Source organism: Uloborus diversus, chromosome 2 (assembly GCF_026930045.1).
Source record: "Uloborus diversus isolate 005 chromosome 2, Udiv.v.3.1, whole genome shotgun sequence".
Taxonomy (NCBI): Eukaryota; Metazoa; Arthropoda; class Arachnida; order Araneae; family Uloboridae; genus Uloborus; species Uloborus diversus.
In genome coordinates, this window is record NC_072732.1 from 184630887 (window position 1) to 184655689 (window position 24803).

The following is a 24803-nucleotide window of genomic DNA, read 5'->3' on the forward strand; positions in this document are numbered from 1 at the left end:
AAAACCCAGTAGCAGAAAGTTTTGAAGCTGTTTGCGACAAGCTTTTAGAACTTCAAAATCTGTCTGCAAAATTTGCGCGTAATTTCAATAAATAAATCACACGTTAAACAAGCATTTTTGAAAGAATTTTATTTGAAACATGGTAAGCATGATGCATTGGTATTAATTTTGTTAACTACTTTGGACACGACAAATCGTTTCATCAATTCATTTCTTGTGGGATTTTTGAAATGGGAAGGATAAGTTGTCCCATACATCGATAATAAAACAGCTTTTAAAAATTTTCTGGTGCCTTTGAACCCAGAAGGAGGACCATTTAATTGCACAAAAACCCTCTTATCATTTGTGCCAACTTCTTCATCAGTCCCATCTTTTGAGCGTAACCTATGCTTCCCAACAACATCAATTACTGACCCCCAAGTTTCACACACTGCCTCAGATACTGGCATTGAAATAACAAAAACAACTAATTTTAGAAAAGTAGGGATTTTTTCTTTGAGTTCATGGTATGCAATTTTAAACAGGTGTTTAAAGTCTGGTGCATCACCCTCCACAACAACTCCATGTATTAAATGAATCATACATTCGCTGAAGATCTGAAACTCGAACCACAGAGTTTTTCTCAGGTCTGCAGAAGACTCCACGAAAGGAAAGATATTTAAAATGTCATTAAAACTCTCTTCCGCGAGTCCCCTGGTAATTTGAGCATCATTTATACTGACATTTGATTTTGGATAAACCAAAAAGTCATAGTTAAATAAATGATTGCTCTTTTCAATAATTGAAAAAAAGGTGGGTTTACCATCCGATTCCACGCTGCGGAAATATAAACTACATTGTTCATTCAATGATTTTACATACCTTGATAGGTGTGCGAAATTAGCTCCAAGTTCATTACTCCCATCATTTTTATGTTGCGACCTGAGTATCTTGGAGCTAATAGGTTTCTCAAAAAGTGGAACTCCATGGTATGTGCTAGACAACCCACTATTTAATGGAGGAAACATTTCCAATGCTGTTTTTAAATTTGTAAATAGTGGCAGAGGTAGTTTAGATAACGCATCTGAAATCTGAATGGCTTGTTGACCTCCTTCATTTTCGGATGCTGCAATTGCAAGTTCATCAAAATATGTCTCCATAATGTTGAGAGAGGATGTGAGACTTTTTACGTGCATAGTATATTCCCATGGCAACAGATCAGTCTCTTGAACTTTTTTGGATGTGTTTCCAAGAGCAGAGCAAATATCTGAAAGTGCAAGAATGTTCACCATTGTCAACTTATTCATTAATCTGTCTCTTAATGTAAAACCATCAGGGTCATGTTCACATGCAGATATCAACACTCGATAATCTGCTAAAAATGCCCGAAAAACTGTTTCGCAATGGGCCGAAAACTTCATTGTCTTAAAAACTTGGGGTCTGTAAAAAAAATCTGGGAACTGTTCGGAACATTTCAAAAGAGCTTCAAAGCTTTTTCTCGATGAAAAATTCTTCATTGCGTCATGCACTAAAGTAAATGCATCTATTACTAATTTGGGAGCATCAGCATGCTTCTTAATTAGTTCGATTTTGTGCATGGGGTCCCACGAAACTAAAACGTTTTTCACAAGCTTATTCTCAAGATGCTTTCCAACATCTTGTATGATGTATTGTCCATCCACTGCAAGACCTACGAGATGGTTACGGATATAAGGCAAGTCCAAGCCAAATTTTTCTACCGTTTGTAAAATTTGCTTTGCTAAGCCACTTCCTGTTAAATCAGTTGCTGGACTGTGCTCAAGATAGATGGATTGGAACAATTGTTTGCTATTTATGTCAAAAATTGGTAGTCTTAATCCAATTATATGGCGACTTCTGCGATTAGCAGTCATTTTGTCTGCCACTATGCCGAATGGCAAATCGTTGGAAATAATAAAATTGCAAATTTCTTTAGACAAAATTTGATATGTATGTGATAAAAAATTTCGCGCAAACTCTTTAGAATGATTTTTTAGTCCAACTTCTCCTCCACAGTTGTGAAATTCAGCAATAATTGTTTCGTAATCTCTGTATGAAGACTCTAATTTATAGCTGAGATATGCTGCAGTCGCACAGTTTATTGCTGCCAGTTTACCATTCTCATAATCTTGCTCTTCCTGCAAATTTTGTCTGTCGAGACGGTTTAGGTTTTCAAGGTGTGTTGAGGTCTTTGTGTGTCGTATTAAATCAAATTTTAAATGTCGAAAAGCAAGTGGCATATTTTCCTTTTCACCAGTAAAGTCATCTCCTTTACTGTAATCGTAGGAGATGGTTGACTGACACACTTGGCATCTAATTCCATCTTGGCATCTTTCAAACTTTCCTGCCCATTTCATAAGACCTGCCACTGATCTTTGAGACTTCAGCAGAATTTCAATTTCCTCTTCTGTCAAAGTTGAGTCACTTATAGAGGAGACTGATGGGACTGATGGTTGACTTTGCTGTTTGGGCATTTTCTTGAAGTCCTCAAAGTCTTTAGAAAGGTCTGTAAGAAATTTTAAAAAAAGTTTTAAAAAGAGTCCATTTTGTAAAAATGACAATACTATTGTTAAATTATTATTTAAAAATTTCCCTTATAAATATATATATATTAACCAAGGAACCAAGATTCTATGGAAAAGAACCATTTGGCACAGTTTCTAGTCTAAGGAAGCAGTCTCCAAACTATAGCTCAGTCACAAGCATCTAAATTCAGACTAGATTTAAGATGCATATATCAGCTAAGACATCAGATTTTTTAAATTTAAATAAAATATTTGAAATTTAAATTTGATATTAACAAATTAAACTGTTTTAGTTAAATGTCTATATCAGATTATTAAATTTTTATGTATACTCATTTGGACCAAAACGGACCCTTCACAAAATTCTAATAAACAAGAGCAGATCTTTCACAAATTGTTTATTGAAAGAGCGAATCTGAAAGCAAAATAACGCATTTTCCCTTTTGCAATTAAAAAAAAGTAAGAAATCAGCACCCTCCTGATGCTCCAGCAAGCCATAAATGATTACTACTGCCAAATAAAAAAAAGCTTGTTTGTTTCACGGAAAGAAATTAACAAGCTAAAAATAAGTTTGATAATTTTATTTGTTTTATCACAGCTAATTAGCAGCGCCTGCGCCGTGGCGTTATTGTAAACTTTTCTGAAAAGGCGTTGGTAAGCACTTTTCTCCCTGCTCATGATATGGACTTTAGAACTGCGACAGGATAGTTAGTGTGGGGGGAGGGGGGCGGAAAAAGATCGCTTCAGATCCAAATCGGTTTACAAACTTCAAAATTATTGCCTACTGTCTGGCGTTAAACCTTTATTATGACTTGATTAGAAAATATTCTCATCATTTTAGGAGCTTGTCAATATTTGTGTTTTTACGGGTTTATGGGTCCGCGGCGGATGCGGTGCGATGTTAACATGTTTTGGGAGAAAATTAAATAGGTTTGATTTTTCGATGCTAAGAAGGATGATCAACTTTAAATAAATCTCTTTTCATTTGTATTAAAGTCACAGAATTTATAAGTTTCAAACGAAAATCTGTGATTTTTTTAAGAATGTCTTGGGTCAAAAAGTTAAATGCTGAACCCTTGTCTGATTTTTTTTGTTACAATTATTTTAAATACTGTACAGAAATATTTGTAGTATAATGCAACATTTTGTAGAATGGTAGATAAATATTAGTATTTGAGAGAGCAAGTACCCCCCCCCCCCCGCCAAATACTAGAAAAACACCCCAGAATGATATTCTCAACATAGAAGAGGAAGACACTCAACTGTACGTTTAAATGACGCAGTTTGTGCCATCGCTAAATTCTAAAATTTCATTTTATCAAATTTTTTTTTTTTGCGAATTTTTTTTTTTTTCACAAAATTAATTCATTTTTCACAAAATTATTTGATTTTTCACAAAAAACGGAGGGACAGACCCCTGTTAAATGTCGGGTCAATTTAGGATTCAGGATGTTTTCCGAAAAGAATCGTTGCTGCATGCTATTTTTCAGTAAAGTGTAAATTCTGCACAAATATTGTAGAGAAGAATTTTTTCACCCTATTCCCATGTTACTGACGGCTAAACGATCCGATATTTCGTTCCCGAAGTTTTGATTAAAATCGCGAAAAATCGTGAACAGAAAATAATAAATGCGCCCCGCGCGAGCTCGAATTTTCACACTGCAGGGAGTTTTCCCCAACCATCTACCGCGGTAGGCGTGTTCCAGTTCCTTCTCGGTCGTCCCCCCCCCTCCCCTCCGCGCAAGTTCGGGTGCGCAGATGTGCATTGCCGAAGATTAAAGGTTGTGTAACTTTTGCCTATCGTTTTGCACAATAAGTTTATTGCACTTAAGTAGTGTAAAAACACCTATTTTCGCAAAAATGAAGAATTCGGCGATTTCGCGCAATTTGTATGAACAGATGTTGACCTAACAAATTTTGTCTAACTCCCGCAAGGAAGGTAAACACTAAGTTTAGCAGATGCCTTCTGTTTCACATTTCTGTAGCTATCAAGTGAATGAAATGTCAGAATTCAAGTTGTATGGCTAAATCATTTTATTTATAATTATCCTATAATTAACAACTGTAAAATACAAAACTATAACATTGGTAAAATGTATAAACAAATACGAGGAATTTCAACTCTCAAAAACATCCTTCATGTTCCAAAAGAACATCTTCAAAAACACATTTGACACCCTAACTTGACTTATCCTAAAAATGTTTCAAAAATTTTAAGTCCCTAACTCTCATGGCGAAACTCTAAAAGCCATTCCCTAAGTGCAGGACGTCGCCACAACAGCGAACGATCCTCTCAAAAATACGACTATCGTCAGTCGAAAATGAGAAACGCGAGCAGAAGAAGTGATCTCCTTCTCATTTCCCCCCTGCTTATATAATACGGCGCACTCTATGCACGTCACGCCGGATATGCCTACGTAAGAGCTCAGTCTGGATGCTTCCAGAACATTCGATTTGCCGCGGAGATATCGGGAGATTACATCATCTCCGCTCATGCTCTGACGTCACATCCTTCTTCCTGACGAAACACGTCGTTCGAAGTCGCTCTGATGTTTACAGGTTGATTCTCCCGTACGCGAAATGAAACAAGCGTCCTTTAAGGGACAAGATTAACTGCCTTTTCATTATTAAAGAAATACAAGTGAGTAAAAACATTTACACTTAGTTTTCACATCGAATTGTTGAGAATATTTCTCAAATAGACATCTTTGGCTATCAATGCCCTCCCTTCTCGACAATTCATTTGATCTCATATATTCATTTAATTTCAAGCATCGTCTGATTTAAATTTCCAAAAAAAAATTCTCACTCTTCAAAATTTCTTTAAAGACAATTTATCACTCAAAAAAATTAGTAAATTTTTAAATCTAAATCTCACGTTAGTTAATTTTTATCGTTTCAAAAATTCGTTAGTTTCAACATTTTGTAAAAACAAACACTTAATATTCTTCTTTAATTTAAGTAAAACAACATTTGCACATCACAACAATAATATCACAAAACACAATTTTTAAAGTCCTATAGGAGTCCTAGAGAAAAAAAAGTTCAACCATATTCAGTCCAAAAATTCTCAGTCACAATCGTATCTTCACAAAATGTCACTGATCTTAAAAAAAAATCCCGCAGTTGACAAAAGCTCATGTGGGTGGACAGACATCAGATTTAATCTGAAAAATAACGATAAAAACCACAAGTAACTGTTCTAATATCAGCAATTTAACAACAATTGTATAATATGTATAATCATAATAAACAGTTTTGAATATAAGTTCAAGCTTCATTTTTGATCAAAAAAAAAAATAAAGAACAGAAGTATATAAGCTCATTTTTACATTAATTTAAGTTGACAATCCATACTAAAAAAAATTTAACAAAAACATAAAAAATGACTTTCTGCACGCGTTTTTCACAAATGACTGCTCATCATCGAAAAATGATTATCAAAAAAATTACAAACACTTTCTACAATAGATTAATCACTTGAATTGAAAAAAATTTCTTGGAAAAATTTTAAGTCGTTTTGGGTTAGTGGCTTCGTGAAAATATCTGACAAGTTAGATTTACTTTCTACATATGAAACAGTAAAAATATCTTTAGCAATCAAGTCACGAATAAAAAATAATTTCACATCAATATGTTTACTCCTGTGATTTTCAATTGGTGATTTTACAAAATCCAAAGAAGCTTGATTGTCTACATAAATAATTGCTTTTATTTTTATGAACTTTAAAAGTTTATTTTTCAAACATTCTTCCAGAATTCTGTCAAACCACAATGTTTCTTTTGCCGCTTCTGTCAATGCTATGAACTCCGATTCCATAGTTGATAAACTAACACTCCGTTCTTTAAAAGTTCTCCATTCAATAGGAGCTTTGTCTAACATAATTATTTGACCCCCCAAAGAAGTTCAGTCATCTTTATTTGATGCGAAGTCCGCATCTGAAAAAGCTACTATTTGGATTTTACTGCATTTCAATTTTAATTTTAAATTTCGGGATTGATAAACATATCCAAATAATTTTAAAAGGCCATCCCAATGACGTTTTCCTGGGTTATTCTGAAATTGACTAAATAAATTTACAGTGTATGCAATGTCTGGTCGTGTTCTATTGGCTATAAATGCTAAACATCCTAACAAATTACGAAAAGGAAACTTAGTCATTTCAGACTTTTCATTTTCTGTCTTAGGACAGTCAGAATTATAGTAAACAATGCCTTTACTAATTGGAAGAGAGGTAGATGGGAATTTGAATTTCTTAAAACGATCATACACTTCTTCTATATAGGAAGATTGATGTAGATACAATTCCTTTCCTATTAATTCAAATTCTACCCCTAACAATTTCTTTGTACTTCCCAATACCTTCAAATCAAAATGTTTACTTAAAGAATTAATTGCACTGTTTATATGACTTTCCTTTTTACCAAAAATCACAATATCATCAACATATACAAGCAATAGAACATTAGGATTAAAATATACACAGTTACATGATTCAAATTTCTTAAAACCAATTTGTGATAAAACTTGATCTAATTCATAAAACCACAAGCGTCCACTCTGGTGTAACCCTTAAATAGCCTTATTTAATTTACAAAAATAATCTTCCTTTCCTTTTGTTACAAATCCGGGAGGCTGGCTCATATATATCAAGTCATCAATTGGTGCGTATAAGTAAGCGCTCTTTACATCGCACTGTATATTTAACCAATTTGCACATGTAATTAACAGAGAAAAGAAAAATCTAATTATTCCAAAATTACATACTGGGCTGTATGTCTCATCAAAATTTTGGTTTTTGATCTGATGCATGCCGTTTGCTACCAATCTGGCCTTATAAGATTTAACTACCCCTTTCTCATCTTTCTTTAAAGTGTAAACCCAGCGAGACCCTACTGGAACAACATTTTCCGGTAATTTTGCCAAATTCCAGACTTTTCGGCTATGCATAATTTCTAGCTCAGTCTCCATTGCTTTTTGCCATTCAGCACTTTCTTTTACCTTTAAAGATTGTTTGTAAGTCCTAGGGATTTGAATTTCTTTTTCTAGTCATAAATTCTTATTGTTTTTCTTTGAGCTTACAGACACATTATTTACTTGCCCTTCTGTTAGATCTTTCCCCTTAAAACTAAACTTATCTGGATCATATTTTATATCTTTTAATTTACAATACTTTTCAATGTCATGTTTAGATCTTAACCTTTTCTTTTCCCCTTTCTCATAATAATATACATCATTTCGTGTGCTATCCGGTCTTTTCACTACTTTTCTCACCCAAACTGCATCGCGTAGGTGTAAACCACTTTCGCTGTCAGAATCCTCAGATTTAGAACTCGTTTCGCTTTCCCCGCTAGCAATCGAGCTTTCAGAATCGGTCGAATCTGAACCCTGCTGTTCATTTGCCGTTTCATTCTCGCTCAAGGTTGCAGGCGGAAGTGCCATGGGCCATGATAGAACTCGATTCTCCTCCTCATTTGACTCATTTCGAAAGTCAGTTTGGAAAAAATAGTTTTCTTTGAACGATACATTTATTGATTCTATGATTTTGTTGCTGTCGGGCAGATAAATTCTATACCCTTTTCTATTAAACGCGTAACCTATGAGAACACCCTTTTGTGCTTTTAAATCCAATTTCTTTCTTAATTGTTTGGGCACACCAACAAACAATATTGTTCCGAAAGCGCGGAGATGCCTTATAGAGGGTTTTCTCCCCCCATAAAGTTCAAATGGGGTTTTAGTCTGATTGGCATGGCAAACCCTATTCCAGGTGTACGTAAAATACTTCATTGCCTCTGGGCAAAAATTCTGAGGTAAACCGCTCTCCTTTAAAATCACCCGCGTACTATCTGCAATTGTTCTGTTAAAGTTTTCTGCCGTCCCATTCTGTTCAGGAGAATAGAAATTGGTTAATTCATGATGTATACCTTTCTCCTTAAAAAAATCATCTAACTCATGGTTTACGAACTCAGTTCCGTTGTCTGTCCTTACAGCCTTGACTTTCTTTCCCAAAAAATTTTCCGCTTTTATGATATGATTCATCAAAATTTCGGGTACTTGGCTTTTAAACTTTATAGGGTATAGAGAACTTCTTTTTGAAAAATCATCTATAACAGATAAATAATAACGTTCTCCATTTCTACCCTCAACATTGCAAGGCCCCCAAACATCACAAAAAAGCAAGTTCAACGGACTGTCTGACTTTGTATCCCCAATAGGTTTAAAACTCACTCTTCTGAATTTTCCTAATTTACAAGTGTCACAATTAATTTTAACATTTTTAAATTCTGGTAAACCATTAACAGCTTGTGAACTCCCTGTCTTTTGGATACATTCTGTATTTATATGTCCGAAACGTTTATGCCAGGTTTCAATATTTATATGATTGGACTCTAAAAAAGTATTTTCATTATCAGTATTACAAACAGGCAATTGGTTTGATTTTACAGAATCAACAATATATACACCATTTTCTAAGTTTGCTTTAAAAATCAATTTTCAAGTTTTATCTAGTACTTTCACGGAGCCACCACCCCCTTCAAATTTAGCACCTCCCAAATCAAATTTGGGTCCGGACAATATATTTCTCCTTAACCTCGGTGAATACATGACATTTTCTAAAACAACAGATCTATTTCCGAAACGAACTTTAATTTCCCCGCTGCCTTCAATGGGAAAAGTCTGTTTCTTGACTGCTACTGCCATTTAAACATCCGTTAAGGGAGAAAATGTCCTAAACCAGTTCCGGTTATGGGTATAATGATGACTGGCCGCCGTGTCAAAAATCCATGTCGATTCCTTTACCCCTACTTCATTTAAATTTGCCTCTGATAAGAAAAAGGATCTATACTCACATCTGTCAGTTGATGGAGATCTCCGCCGGTCCGTTGTATTTCTATATCTGGCTCCTCTCCGTCGACGATTTTTTTCTCGTTGGTTCGATCTTCCCCTAGAATTTCCATGTCCTGTGGTGCTTCCTCTCTCGTTGACTGGACTTGGGGACTGGTTCGTCGTGGGATTTGGTTGTCTCAGCTCTGGGCAATCCTTCCTGAGATGCCCAATGCGGTCACATCTGTAACATCTTTGCCGATTTTGAACTGTCATCACCTCAAGCCGCTCCTTAGTTTTCGTCTTCAAAACCATGCGGTTCTCTTCAATCACAAGATCCACTACCAGTTTTTCGAACTTGAAATCCTGGTCACTCCTTGTAAGCATTGCTTGGACTAGATGATCATATTCTTTAGGCAAGTTTTGTAAAAGCTGGAAGCAGATACAGTCCTCAGGATATTCGGGATATGTAACCTTAATTCGATCAAACAATCGTTGTAAACGGGCCGCAAAAAGGGAAATATTTTCATTTCTTTCAGGTTTTGAATTTTGCAGTTCCAAGAACAGCTGCATCCGGGCGCATTTGTTATCCGGGTAGAAGAACAATTTCAACTTTTTCCATGATTCTCGGGGATCTTCGCAATTTTCGATAATCTTCCTAAGTCGTTGCTCAATATTTAAGAAAATCATAGAAACTGCTGCTCTCCTCCGAACATGGTAATCTTTAATATCCGCTTTTGTGATTCCTTCCTCTTTGTTCTCGATCGGTTCTTCTTCTTCACCAATAACAATTTTCCAGCAGTTCCTGTCCATTAGCAGGAACTTGATGTTTGTCGCCCATTCGACATAATTCGAATCATTCAATTCTTCAATTTTAACTGTTTGGGTGGACATAGTTCTTTACTGGACAAAAATTTCGTATCGTTTTCAATTCAGAAATTCTTTCATCTCTTCGCTTCGATGAGATCGCTCAAAAAATTAATTTCCAAATTTCTAATCGATATTTTATCCAACAACATTTCTTCTTCAAATTCACTTTCTTCAGGCTGATGGAATGTGAATAGGGAAGGGCAATCTGGGCCCATAACCCTCTTGTTGACCTAACAAATTTTGTCTAACTCCCGCAAGGAAGGTAAACACTAAGTTTAGCAGATGCCTTCTGTTTCACATTTCTGTAGCTATCAAGTGAATGAAATGTCAGAATTCAAGTTGTATGGCTAAATCATTTTATTTATAATTATCCTATAATTAACAACTGTAAAATACAAAACTATAACATTGGTAAAATGTATAAACAAATATGAGGAATTTCAACTCTCAAAAACATCCTTCATGTTCCAAAAGAACATCTTCAAAAACACATTTGACACCCTAACTTGACTTATCCTAAAAATGTTTCAAAAATTTTAAGTCCCTAACTCTCATGGCGAAACTCTAAAAGCCATTCCCTAAGTGCAGGACGTCGCCACAACAGCGAACGATCCTCTCAAAAATACGACTATCGTCAGTCGAAAATGAGAAACGCGAGCAGAAGAAGTGATCTCCTTCTCATTTCCCCCCTGCTTATATAATACGGCGCACTCTATGCACGTCACGCCGGATATGCCTACGTAAGAGCTCAGTCTGGATGCTTCCAGAACATTCGATTTGCCGCGGAGATATCGGGAGATTACATCATCTCCGCTCATGCTCTGACGTCACATCCTTCTTCCTGACGAAACACGTCGTTCGAAGTCGCTCTGATGTTTACAGGTTGATTCTCCCGTACGCGAAATGAAACAAGCGTCCTTTAAGGGACAAGATTAACTGCCTTTTCATTATTAAAGAAATACAAGTGAGTAAAAACATTTACACTTAGTTTTCACATCGAATTGTTGAGAATATTTCTCAAATAGACATCTTTGGCTATCAACAGAGCCAAAAATCGGAACGAAAAAAAATGCTTCTTGAGACTGAGTTCTCACGATAACGACGGATTTATGAAATTTTCAGTCTCACGAAAATTGGTGCTTATACATTTGGTAAATTTAAGCATTATTGTAACTCAGATTTACTGAATACCAAAAGAAAAACCGAAAAAAGAAACCAACAATTATTCGACACTTACTTTGCAAAGCTTGTAGGACATCAGATATAGTGCCGTCTTCATTTCTAGCTCGCTTTACAGGACGATCATCAGGATGATCTTCTGAGCTGTTTTCTGCAGGATCTTGATTTTCGTTATCGTCATTTTCAACACATTCTCCGCTGGGCTCATTTACCCCACTTTCATCCTGTTCGAGCTGTCTTTTCTTGTTCAGTTCCACGTTTTGAAACATGTCTTTAAGCCCTTTTGCAGCCCATATTTGATTAAATTTAACATTTTGATTTGGGTGGCGTCTTTGAAAATGCGTGCTCAAATTTTTTTTACTAGCTCGCATTCGCAAACCCCACACAAAACTTTTTCGCGCGACGCCATTTTCAGAAGAAAAAAAAAATTCCCAGTGAAAGCGAGACTAATCTACCGTGCGGCAAACGCTGACCCTCTGGCTGCACGTTCTACATTCCCATAAGCATCTGCTGACCACTGAAAAACTGGTTTCTTAGCAAATGTGTCACCTAAAACCACCTCAAGCTGTGAACGAGCACGTGCGTCATTGTATAACTTGAAGCCTTTGCTCTCCTATTCTTTTCTGAGCGTAGTGACGAAGGGGGGTGTGCGAAAGAATACGTTGTTCGGCAGCCCCCGAGAAAAACGGCTGTCCCTCTGCGTTTCTAAAAAAAAAATTTCCCCGCGGCATATTTCTGCGGACAAGGTAGAAGAGGCGCGGAAAGGGAAGCCTGCGTACTTACTGCAAGGAGGGGGGAAGGAATGTCCGCAAGTTGCAGAATTTTCCCCGCGGCATCCTGCTGACAAGGTAGAAAGGAGCTTATGCCTGCGTCCTTATCGCTAGAAAAAAATTCTGAAAATTGCGGACAACTTTTATAACTATTTTTGTTTTAGCGCAGAACAAAACTGTCCGCAATAGACCGACGTTGGCGGCGACATTGTCGCCGTGTCGCGGTGTTTCTGCCACTGGGATTGAAAATACTCATAACTTGTATCATTAATAACTATGATTAACGTTAAAGAGATTTTTGCCAAAAATATGCTCTACTGGTGTTTTGAAAACCTTGCATTACGCGTATTTATTTACTCCTTAGCGCTTTAGAAACTGATCTCAGAACTGAATACAAAAACATCAATTGGACATCTCTCATTTTTTAAGTAGCCCGGGCAACGCCGGGCACGCATCTAGTAATAAATAAAATGCGTCGAGTTGGGGTTTCATATAATGAAACATTTCAAAACTTTCTAAATAGTTGAAATATATTCAGGATGCAAAAGGATGGAAATCTCAAACAAGACACACAATTTTCAGCGATAGACGTGTTTCAATGTTGGCATGTTTCCAAAACATAAACTTATGGAGGAAATTGCAGTGGAAGAAGATCGATTGGGAAAAATAAGGAAAAGGACAGCCAAAAAATGCTAGAAAAATCAGAATCTTTTCAGATTAGAAGTATGAAATTTCTGCAGGAACTGCAGATTTTCTAAAAAATATCATCCAACTCAAGATAGAATTTTGCACAAATTCTGCAAATTTCTTTAAGTTCCAAGTAAATCTAAAGTTCCTGACGATGACTTATCAAACTCAACATTCCTTGCGAGCTTTTCACTAAATTATCGTAACTTGCGAGAATTTTAGATTTTCGTCCGATTAAAAGAAATTTGCAGAATTTGAAAATTTTTATCTAAAGTTGGAAGATAATTGTAGAATTTCTGCAGAAAATTTGTCTGAGTTTTCCTCTTACATTTGAACAGAATTGTTCTGCAGCTCAGGCATCTGTTCTGCGGCGTACATAGCGAATTTAGTAGTATTCTGCTTTGGGGAGCTTCAGCATAGATTGTGCAATAAATTGTGGTAATCTAACAAGTACCACTGAAGCTGAACTATAACGAAAAACGTTTGGACGATTAAGCTTTATTTAAAAACCACATGTTAGACGCAGATGACATTGGACCAAATCTTTGCTAAGAAATAATGTTAAAAATTGTTTTGATAGTTTTTTAATGCATTGTAAATAATTCCATTAAATTTTGTTACAAAATATGGTTGTTTTGTCATAATGAACAGCAGCAAATCTGCCTATTTAAGGATTTGCTTTGTTTATTCCCATACTAGCCAGGTTTTTGATCATTCAGATTTGGTCTTTGGTCCTAGTTAATACAGATAAACGAGGTTGTATTAATATAGATACAAACATCACATTAAGTGACACATACTTTTTCACACAGATGATCTTTAATATGTTCTAAGGGTGGTATAGCCGCTACAAGGGCATTAAATACAATTGAGGGGCTGACATGGGAAAGAAAGTAAGTTCTCAACCTTTTCACTACTGAGAACCACGTGGGTACCGTTAAGAATCCCAAGTGGACCAGAAATATGAAAATAATAAATGTAGTGAACTGAAGTTTCACTACAATTAGAGTATGCACACCTCACCAGGTATCATCATAATATCGTGACTAAAAGATCTGCATAGCCTTTACAATGCTGTTAGGTTAGGTCAGCCGCAGGGGACATGAAAATCAGTGGTCTGCAAACCTCAGGTTGAGAACCATTGAACTAGGACCAATGTTATAAAATAGTGGATGTCCAGGATTGAGGAAGATACATTTTATAATGCACTATTTTGATACAAAAAATAAGAACAAAATACTCGAGAGCACATTATAAGGCCAGACATAAAAATGATTTATGTTAAAATATTTTTAGAAAATGATGAGCATACAAAAATTAAACTTGGCCATTTTTTTCTTCAGAAATGTTTGCAATATCTTCGCCTCAGAGTAACAGTAAGACATCTAATCCCAGAAACAATAGTCTAATAATCCTACTCTTGATCTGAGGCGACGATATTTATCTTCTGTTATACATATTCCAGCACATTATCAAATTTTGCATTAACTTCATGAATTACTCTGATGTATAACAAAACTATCATCTTCTGTTCCTATCTAGATATTTTCAGCCGTAAGCTGTGGCAAGCGCATGAAAATTCTGATATTTCAACTCATGAAAAAGCATGCAGCAATGTATGCTTTTCATTCATTTCCTTTTAAAGCATATTAAACAGGGTTCGTACGCTGCGGGAAAACCTGGAATTGTCAGAGAAAATGAGATGGTTAAAAATGTTAAAGAAAAGTCAGGGAACTTTCCAATTTTGGCCCCCCAAATTTTTTTTTCCAATTTTTTTCCTAGCAATTTCGTATTATGAGATCTAATCTTTGTTTTTATCTATTTTTCCTTAAAAAAATTTTTTTTTTGAGACAAAATCAGGCTAGCAATAAAAAAAATGGCAACCCAAAAAAATAACTTCCATAGTCGCTATTTTTGGTCTTCAATAGCTCTCAAGAAAAAAATTCCTCGGGTGAACAGGAATCATGCACAAACTCAACAGGGAGAAAACAATTTACTGATTTTGAAGCACAAGCCTGAGGTTGAGAGGGTCTATCCGGGAAAGCCATTTTTTGATCGAAATGTCTTTTCAGCAACGTGTGAAACGTAGTCGCCATCTTTGGTCATTTACAAGTTAGAAGCGGACACGATGCTTAAATGCCCAAGTTTCCAAAAACAAAGCAGAATTGAATATTTTTTGAAACTGCAAATGAATGAAAGTAACGCTAAATGTGCTGTAAATTTTTTTTTTTTTTTTTTTTAATTTTTAAATATGTAATTTTCTTGAGAAATGAAAAATTTTGTTCTGAAAACTTAATTTTATCCTCATTGCCTGGAACGCAAATGTGCTAAATAACTTTTCAACTGAATTGTAGTTCCATGAAGATTTATTATTTTTAAATTGCTTTCATGCTACAAATTCGAAAATTTATTTCTTAATTTTTGGCATAGCCGCCATATTTGGTCATTCCCAAGATGGAACGTACACAATGCTTTAAGTGCCTAGGTTTCCGAAAGTGGCATTGGATGTTTATTGCAATGCAAACTATTGAAAACAACGCAAAATGTGCCTTCTTTTGGGTGGATAATTTGTAATTATTTTCTGGAAAAGGGAAAAATTTTCTTCAGAACCGTTCTAATTGATTTAGATGCTTATGTGCTACATACTATACTACACACTATATATCAGCGATTCCCAAAGTGTGTTCCACGAAACCCTAGGGTTCCGCCACAAATTGCATAAATTTATTATTTTCGACAGTATTTTCAGAAAAGAGAAACTATCAGGGGGAAAAAATGCTGCTCTAAATTGAAGTAGTAGGCATCATTGTATCATCGTAATGCCAGCAATTTAATTTAAAAAAAAGAAATGCCATTTGATTTAAAGAAAGTTCTTGATGAAACTTCAGAAGTAGTTATTTTTTTCAATTTTGGTTGCCTCCAGTCATTACTATTGAGCAAGATTTATAGAGATATGAGTAATCATCACAAATTACTACTTTTTCATACGAAATACGCTGGCTGTAAAAAAACAAACTTTTGAAAAATCATATGCACTTACAAATGAACTGACGATTTTTCAGCAGTAATGAAAGATAATAGTTTTAGCAGTTTTCAATGTTTTGCATGACGTAGGTTGGTATTATCAGTCTATCTGTTGCTTATATTTTTGGTAAACTAAACTAAGTCTTTATTTTCATTCAAGGAGAAAGTTATGCCTTTTGTCGTGAGAGACAAAATAACACAGGAAAGCTGAGTTTCTGTATTCTCTGTCTAAGAGAAAGCAATGTTGATTATTTTCCTCTCTTACAGTGGAGTTCTGTAAAAAAAACTATCTCTAAGAAGAAGTTATGGCGACACTTAAACTTGATCTTTTATATTAACCAGGTTGGTGCAATTTTTATTATTAAAAGAATTTTAAATGTATATATTATCGCAACTAAGTTGCATAGATTAGGTGTCTTGGCCACAGTTCTAGTTCTGATAATGCACAGGGACTGAATCATGCAAGAGAACATTAGTTACATAAACCACAAAAGCACTCAATGCACCTCCCTTCTTTGAGCAATCAATCGATGCTAAAGGCAACTCAAAATTAATCTACAAATGTTTCAGTTTAGGTTTCCTCATGCTTCAGCTTTTTTTAAAAATTGTTTCATTATTTTTCGAAGAAAAAGCTTTTTTTGGACAAAAATGAATGATGGCAAAACTTTATCAGCTCCTCTCCCATTGTGATGCATATGAGCTCCAATTTTTACGTGAATCCTAGTATTATTGTTTCAAATGCAGCAGTCAGAATAATAGCGGAAATCATTCTGATGGGCCACGTTCTGAAGAGATAGGTGCTGAAACTAATCATTACCAGTTCACATAGAGGTACACATTTCGTTCAACTTCATGTATTGCGTTTTGAATTAGAATGCCCATTAGAGTGGTTAAAAAATACATGCAAAAAAAAGTTTCTCCTAGATACCAGGACACCCCTCAATACTTTTAGACTTGTGGATAGCAATATACTGGAAGAATTTTAGCTTCCTATTTCAACGGAAAGAGGGTGCTCAACCCCTCCCCCAAACTTCATTAGTATGGGAAGGGGGGTTAAAAAAATGCATTCAAATAAAAAAACAACGCTACATATTATAATATGCACGAGTATTATGCATATACATTGCAATAAAATAATTATTTACAAAAAAAAAACAGCTGAGGTTTGTTTCTAAATTTGTGACATTTTCTATGCTACGTCTAATGTTAAAGTGAGGGGTCATTCAGCACTGTCTTAAAATTTGAGTAAGAAGCTAAAACCTTCGCAGCATAATCCTATTAGTAAGTCTAAAAAAATTAGAGGGTATCCTGAACTCTAGCTGAAAAAAAAAGGTTTTTTTGAACCACCCTAATGCCCATACGATAAATCGGTCAAATATAGCAAAAGCCAACAGATGAATAGATAATTTTCAAAACGGTCAAAATAAGTTCAAGGTTCAGCACACTCTAAAACTCGATAATCTATCAAAATACGAAAATTTTTCAGGTGGATAAGTTTTATCTATGTAGAAGAAAGCATTCGAATGATTTTTTTCTAAATACCATTTGACTCCTAGTAAATTAAAATTTTGTTTTTAAGTCATAAACAATGATGGGATTCCATGAGGTAAAAGCAAAGCACTTAGGGTCCCATGGACTAAAAAGTTTGGGAACCGCTGCTATACATTATGTGCGACTGTTTTGTCTTAGGATTATTAATCATTCATGACTACTTTTGTGCTACAAATTCAAAAATCTACTTATTATCCTATTTTTTCACTTAGTTGCCATATTTGGTCTTTTGCAAGATGAAAGTAGACGTAAATTTCCAAAACGGAATTGTATGTTTATCTCAATACAAATATTTGAAAATACATAAAATGTGCAATAAAGTATGAATTTTTAAAAATTAATTATTTTCTAGAAATAAAAAAATTTAATTTTGATGTATAAGAATCCTTTAATATGAGAAAAAAAATCTGATTATTATTGGCATTGGCCTATGATCGGCGGATGTTGATTTTTGTCATTATGCATTATATGGTATACCAATCGATGCAACAAGTTAATCTTATACTGAAAAATAGCTTCATATTTTGCTCAGTATGCTTTGTGTTATATACATACTAATAAGAAAATAAAAAAAGTATTGTAAAGCAATGATTAGAATAAAACTCTAATATTAAGGATGATACGTTGCATTGAAGCAATGTTAAAAAGAGATGAATGTACTTTATTTTTAACAAGTAGTATACGATTGAAAACAATTTTGAACAAAACGTAAAAATAAAAAAAAACTTTTTTGGGAGAAAATAAAAAAAATACCAAGATTTTTTTTTTTTTTTTTGAAGTCTAAGAAGCAAAGTTTCAGTTCTTACGCATTGTACTTTAAACAATCTTAATTATTTTGAAAATATTGTTGTTTAAACTTAATTTTGAATAAAGCCAGTAACCTGGAATTTGCTAAAAAATAACCTGGAAAAGTCAGGGATTTTTTTTTAGCCATAAGTGTATGAACCCTGATTAAAGACGAAAGGGAAATCAGAAGAGTAGACATTAGCTGTTACAAATGCAACTCACCTTCTCTAATAAAGAAACTATTTGATCACGGTCCTCTTCAGCCAGTAGAGGATGCCTTCGCACTAGAAAGATGGCTGCTCCAACATAGGACAACACTTTGAAGCTTCCCCCTATCACTTTGTCTAAGATCCTGAAAGAATTTCAAGATTTAATGTTTCATTCTGCTGATATTCATTCCTAGAAGTCATGCAAATTTCATTAAGGAAATAATAGCATTTGTTAAATTATGTCCCAGAATAAAAATTAAAAAGCAAATTTTGATTGATATTAGTCAGTACTAAATAATGAAAATCGTAATTGCAAGCACGAGAAGTTTACAAAAATTCTCAATCCAAAAGCTAAATCTACGCACATACTCATTAAGAGGGTAGGCGGAACCACACAGTTTCTACCACAATTATTTATTTCAGTTCCCTTTTTCTCTTTTCATAACATTTTTTTTTTCAAAGAAAAACTCAGCAACACATTTCCATTCCAAACAATTTACACTCAGAGAGCCCACTGATGGAAAATAGTGTGAAAATGTTCAGGGTACACAAGGGTACACTTGCTGATGCCAGTAGCATTTTCAAGAGTCAATCACAAATTTCCCCGAGTTTTTCCGTTTTCTAGAGATATTTCAAAATTCTCAGCAGCAGTGCCGACTTGCAAAAATTATTCGGGGGTCTAGACGTCTTTGGGAGGGTAAGGAAATATGTAATTGTAAAAGCCCTTCCCCTCTTCCCCTCCCCAAAAAAAAAACGAGCTGATGTGTGCATCACATGACTTCCTTTTGCACCAATTTAAAGTTATTTCCCCATTATTGTCAATTTTAATGTGATTCAATAGTTACGTCTCTAAATATCACCAACAATGGCCAAATTGAAACCAGATTTAATTTTTTTCTTTTTTAAATGCAACAAAATTTGACGACCAAAAGATGTGATATATCACCAAGTGTCTGCCAAATTATAACACCACTTGAGTTTGCATCGAAATTAACAATGATTTCCCCCAAAAGGTGCAAAAGACCCCTTTAGAAACCCTCGAATGTAACCAAAGGGGAGGTGCACAACAAGACCCCACTAGGAATCTACATACCAAATTTCAATTTTCTAGGACATAACGTTCTTGAGTTATGCGACATACATACGCACATACACATACAGTAGAACCTCTCTTATCCGAACCTCTATTAACCGAAACTCTCCATTAACCGAAGTCGGTTTCAATTCTCTTTTTTTTCCTATTATTATCTAAAATTTTCTCTAAACGAACATCCATTTTTAAATTTTTTCTCCCCACATTTCTTTTGCATGTCAGCCGTTTTTTCCAAACTACGAGTGCAGATAAATAGTTCGGAATTCCTTCTCACTAGCTCAATTCTTGGTATGAGTATACTCTCCCCTACTTTCAAGCGTTCCTGTTCTAAACAAAAACACATTTCATTTCGAAATTTGGAAGGTCATACTGCCGAGGCCCAGAACAATCAAATGTTATTGCACCGTCTGATTGTAAGCAAGTGCAAAAAATCACCTCTTTTGTAATCTCAAGAGCAGAGAAGTTTCCTTCGCAGCAGAATTTGAAAAGGGGGAGGTCACTCTGTGTCACTTATCCTTTGTGAACCTATTCCAGGAAAAGGGAAAAGAAGGAAAACCCGTTTGCTGTTCTCTGTCGCGTTGGGCTGGGCAGCTGGCCAGAATTCGAAATTTCCCGGAAATTTCGTGCTAATCTGTGGGTTCTCTTTTTCTGCTCTTACATTTTCGATCAGAATTTTCTTGAGTGCTATCAGTGAAGTTGGTAGTTTTGACCTGCCGGGGGATCTGATAGAACTAACGCATTGTTTTTCTTATTTTTGAAACTCATGTTTTCTTCTTTATGATGGCTTCCATTAAGAGAAAAAGAGTTTCACGTTGGTGTGTCAACCGTGAGCGAAATGAAAAGAAACTCGGAAAAAATTAAAAAGTGTTTTGCTGAGTTTGATATCACGGAAGGTGCCAAATTCCGAAAAACAATGAAATTAGCCGATCATACAGATTTAGATGCGACTTTGTACAAATGGTTTGTGCAGAAAAGATGTGAAGGAATACCCCTATCTGGACCAATGATTCAAGAAAAAGCTTTGATTCTCAACTCGAAGCTTGGTGGTTCTGATGACTTCAAAGCCAGTAGTGGCTGGTTAGAGAAATTCAAAATTCGCCATGGTATAAGGCAACTCAATATCGAGGGGGAAAAATTGTCTGGAAATGTCGCAGCAGTTGATTCATTTGTTGCAAAGATTGAAGATTTGATAAGAGATGAGAATTTATCCCCAGATCAAATTTACAACTGCGATGAAACTGGACTGTATTGGAAGGCCCTTCCTGAAAAAACTTTAGCTGCGGTAAATGAAACTTCTGCTCCCGGAAGGAAACAAATGAAAGATAGGGTCACTGTTTTAGCCTGCTCCAACGCATCGGGTTCCCACAAGCTTGAACTAGCTGTTGTTCGGAAAAGTAAGAATCCGAGATGTTTTAAGAATGTAAACAGATCTGCTCTTCCTGTACACTATTTAAATCAAAAAAATGCTTGGATGGATTCTAATTTGTTTTCCAAGTGGTTTTTTGATATTTTCGTGCCTGCAGTGAAATCTTGGCAAGAAAAAAAACACTTGAATGGAGCGCTTCTGTTATTTGACAACTGTCCAGCTCATTCAGAACATAACTCTTTAAAATCTGGTAACATCCGGTGTTTATTTTTGCCCCCCAATACAACATCTCTGCTGCAGCCTATGGATCAGGGAGTCTTAGAATCTTTAAAACGATGTTACCGAAAGCAGTTTATCAGAAAATTACTTTTTGAAAGAGATTCTGAATCTGGTGCAGTTTCAATAGTTGAGTTTTGGAAAACTATCAACATCAAAGACTGCATTTATATGATTAGTGACGCGTGGGAATCTTTGCCGCAATCGACACTAAGACGAAGTTGGAGAAAACTTTTGCCGAATTTTTCAAGTGGCACAGATGAAAATGCTACTGACATTGCGAAAGATATTGTTACTGAGTTTTCAAGCGTTTTCAGCACAATGAAAGGCTTTGAAAATTGTGGTGATAGAGAAATTACAGATTGGTTGAATTGTGACATGGAAGATGCAGGCTTCCAGTTGCTCAATGATGAGGACTTAATAGCAGAAGTCCGGAATTCTCCAAAAGAAGATGATGATGATGAAGATGAGAATGATTCTGGAACAAATAAGATAAGTAACAATGATGCATTTGAGAGTTTTGCAAAAGGTCTTGCTTGGTTGGAACAACAGGAACAGTGTGATTCCTTTGAACTCATGATTTTAAGAAAACTTCGGGATAGAGCTGCATGGCAAAGGACGGCGAAATTGCACCAGATGAAACTTCCATTTAAACCATTGTAAATTTTGTTCCAAAAATAAATTAATTTTCATTTATAATTTTAATTTCTTTAACAGTAAAAATAGCATTAACAGTTGAACGACGACTCTACATATTAAACTAGATGATTATAGATGAATTCTCGATTATCCGAACTTTTCGATTATCCGAAGTAGGTTCGGTCCCAATTCCTTCGGATAATCAAGGTTCTACTGTACTTACAGACGTCACCAGAAATCTCGTTGTAATTAACACGGGAATCGTCAAAATGGATATTTCGGGCATCTATATGGTCTTAGGTATGTACGCACGTGTGATCGGGTCGAAAAAAAACTCAACATTCATTCGGGGTTGAGCAAAATGGAAATTAAGGTCGATTTTTGAGTGAAAATTTTTTCGGGAATACAACAGTTCCTTTTTTGTAAAAGGAAGTGAAAAGGATCACATTTTTGTTCCTTGAAAATTCCAGATTACATGCATTCTTTTCATCTTTTTCGAGTTCGGAGTTTTAAAAATGCAGTTTAATACCATGTTCAATGATATTAAGGAAAGGGGACTCTCCCCTGGAAAATTTTTGGCAGTGATTGAATTGAAATTGCAACTGTATTCCATGTGTGATGATATGAGGGGAAAGAATGGGATTTATAACTCTCCTTTGGAATTTTCGAAATAGAAGTTCCAAAATATAATTCCAGACGATCTTTGGTGATTTGGGGAGCGGGGATGTTTGGGAATTTCCCATTGAAATGTCTTGAAACATTAAATGTATTAAAAATAACATTTTGAGGCCATCTTTGGTAATGATGAGGTACAGAGACTTTTCCCCAATAATTTTTTAAAACTGAATTTCCAAAACTGCAATATTGGACAATCTTCAAAGATATTACAGGGTGGCGACAGGAACAGGAAAAAAAAGTTCCCCGACTTTTCCCTGATTTCCCTGATTAAGTTCACCAAATTTCCCTGATTTCCGTTACCAATGACAATGGTTTCCTTTCTTTGCCCTACCCGAAAAGCATTGCAATAAAATGCAGTGTTTAAAACGGTTTAAGTTGTTAATTAAAAATGTATTTTGAAAAGATGCTTCTTTTTTCGGTAAAAATAGTTATTAAACTATCAACACAGAAATATTCTATGAAATCTAAAACAAAAACTTCACTTCCAGGAACCAGTTAACATAAGAATTCTAAGAACTTATTAAAACCACTCTTAAAAACATATCTAATCATGATAAAACTAAAAAATTTAAATAGGAATAATCTTGAACTGAACTTTCAAGCAGTATAATTGTTACTGCAAGAGTAACAAGTGATAGTTGAAATATAGAAGCAATGTAGTTTTACTTACGTAAAATATTGCACCATGTGCAGGTAAACGGCAGTATCTGCAGAAATTAGTTTTCGAGATATTTGAAGAAATGTGTGGTGGATTCAGTATTAACAATGGGAAAATGTTGGAATTAGACGTTTTTCGCGCCTCTCTTTTTTTTAGTGGAAACCAAATAAGCGACTTGTACAATAAAGGTAACATATCATAGATGGCAAAAATGCAAAAATAAAAAAGAAAACTGTGCAGTTTCTGCCCTTTACCTTCACACGGCAGAATAGACATATTTATATAAAACAAATTGAAATCTTGCAACAACCAGTCATACTGAGCTATTCTCTAATCAAGAGCTTAGGTTTTAATGAATGAATTCAGCATTTTAACTATTAAAAATAATTAAAATATTTACTTATGTATACAACTTGATTTCAAATGATTTCATCAGTTGTCGAAAAAAAAATCTTAGATTACTTTAGTTACAAACAACATTGAAATGCAAAACCAATTATTAATTTCAAAATGTATATGGTTTTAAAATAAAAGAGTTTTAAAGTCTGAAAAAAAAAAACCCTTCGAGTAATCTGAAGTAACAGGGCAAAAAAAAAACTAATTTGATTTTAAGTCAAAATTAATTTTAGCAATTAAATTAAAAATGCCAAGTGATAACTTTAAAGATTTTTTAGCATTAATTTAAAAAACAAAAATCCTTTCTTGAAATCGTGATATAACAGTATGCTAATTACTTTAAGACAATGAGTAAAAGCAAGGGAGCAAAGTCATTAATGACGACTTCCTCTTTGCCTGTAGGGTTGTTTATTTTACATAGCATGGAATGCGTGAAGGAAAATTCAAGCTAGGTAAAATAAACAACTTTATAGATTCAGAAACAATCTTAGGAAGCGTTTTACTTTTTTAAAACTAATAATTGGCGGACAATTCATAGGGAATCAAAATACTTCATTTAGCAAGGAAAATTTTTTTTCTTTCTTCATTTGAACAATTTTTCCTGATTTTTTGTTATTTTTTTAAATTCCCTGATATTTCCCTGAGTGATAAAGTTCCCTGACTTTTCCCTGATTTCCCTGATCTGTCGCCACCCTGTATTAGGTAAAAGGGGGTTAAAGTTCGTCTCCCCCACCAGAAAATTTGAACTTTCAGTCCCAAAACTCAGTTGGTCATGTTTGATGATTTAGGCAAAAAAAAAAAAAAAAAAAAAAGATTCAGAACATTTCTCCAAAACTTTTAGAGCTTTAGACCGCCTTTCAATAATGTTAGAGAAATGCGAGGTTCGAAGGCTTTCTTCAGAAAATGTTTTGAAATTAAAATCCTAGTGCAGGCTATAGTTCTTAACGTTAAAGGACGGGATGCAGTTTTGAATCTATCAAGAAAATTATTTGAAATTGGAAGTCCTAAACATGCGATTTTGGGCAGCCTTTGATGACCTTAGGTTGGATGACCCTTGGAGTTCGGTACTCTGCTGTCAAGGCTTTTGGAAATTGAAATTCCTAGAACTTAATTTCAGAGTGTCTTTGTTGACGTTATAAGATAGGATTTATGGGGTTTTGGCCCCCAGAAATAGACCTTTTCTTAAGTGTAATTTTATAAGTAGAGCATCAGTCACAAAGGGTAGGGCATTGCTCCCTAATACCAACCCCAGGTTACTTCCCAGCAGTCATGC

At 34.9% G+C, this 24803-nt stretch overlaps 1 protein-coding gene across 1 annotated transcript in view; it reads right to left on the reverse strand.

Moving 5' to 3' along the window:
• Positions 1–24803, reverse strand: part of LOC129217552 (TBC1 domain family member 7-like) — a 63526-nt gene that overhangs the window by 8721 nt on the left and 30002 nt on the right. The window contains exon 5 of the mRNA XM_054851877.1: positions 18438–18567. Coding sequence (XP_054707852.1) covers positions 18438–18567 — 130 coding nt within the window. The remainder of the gene's footprint in view (positions 1–18437; positions 18568–24803) is intronic.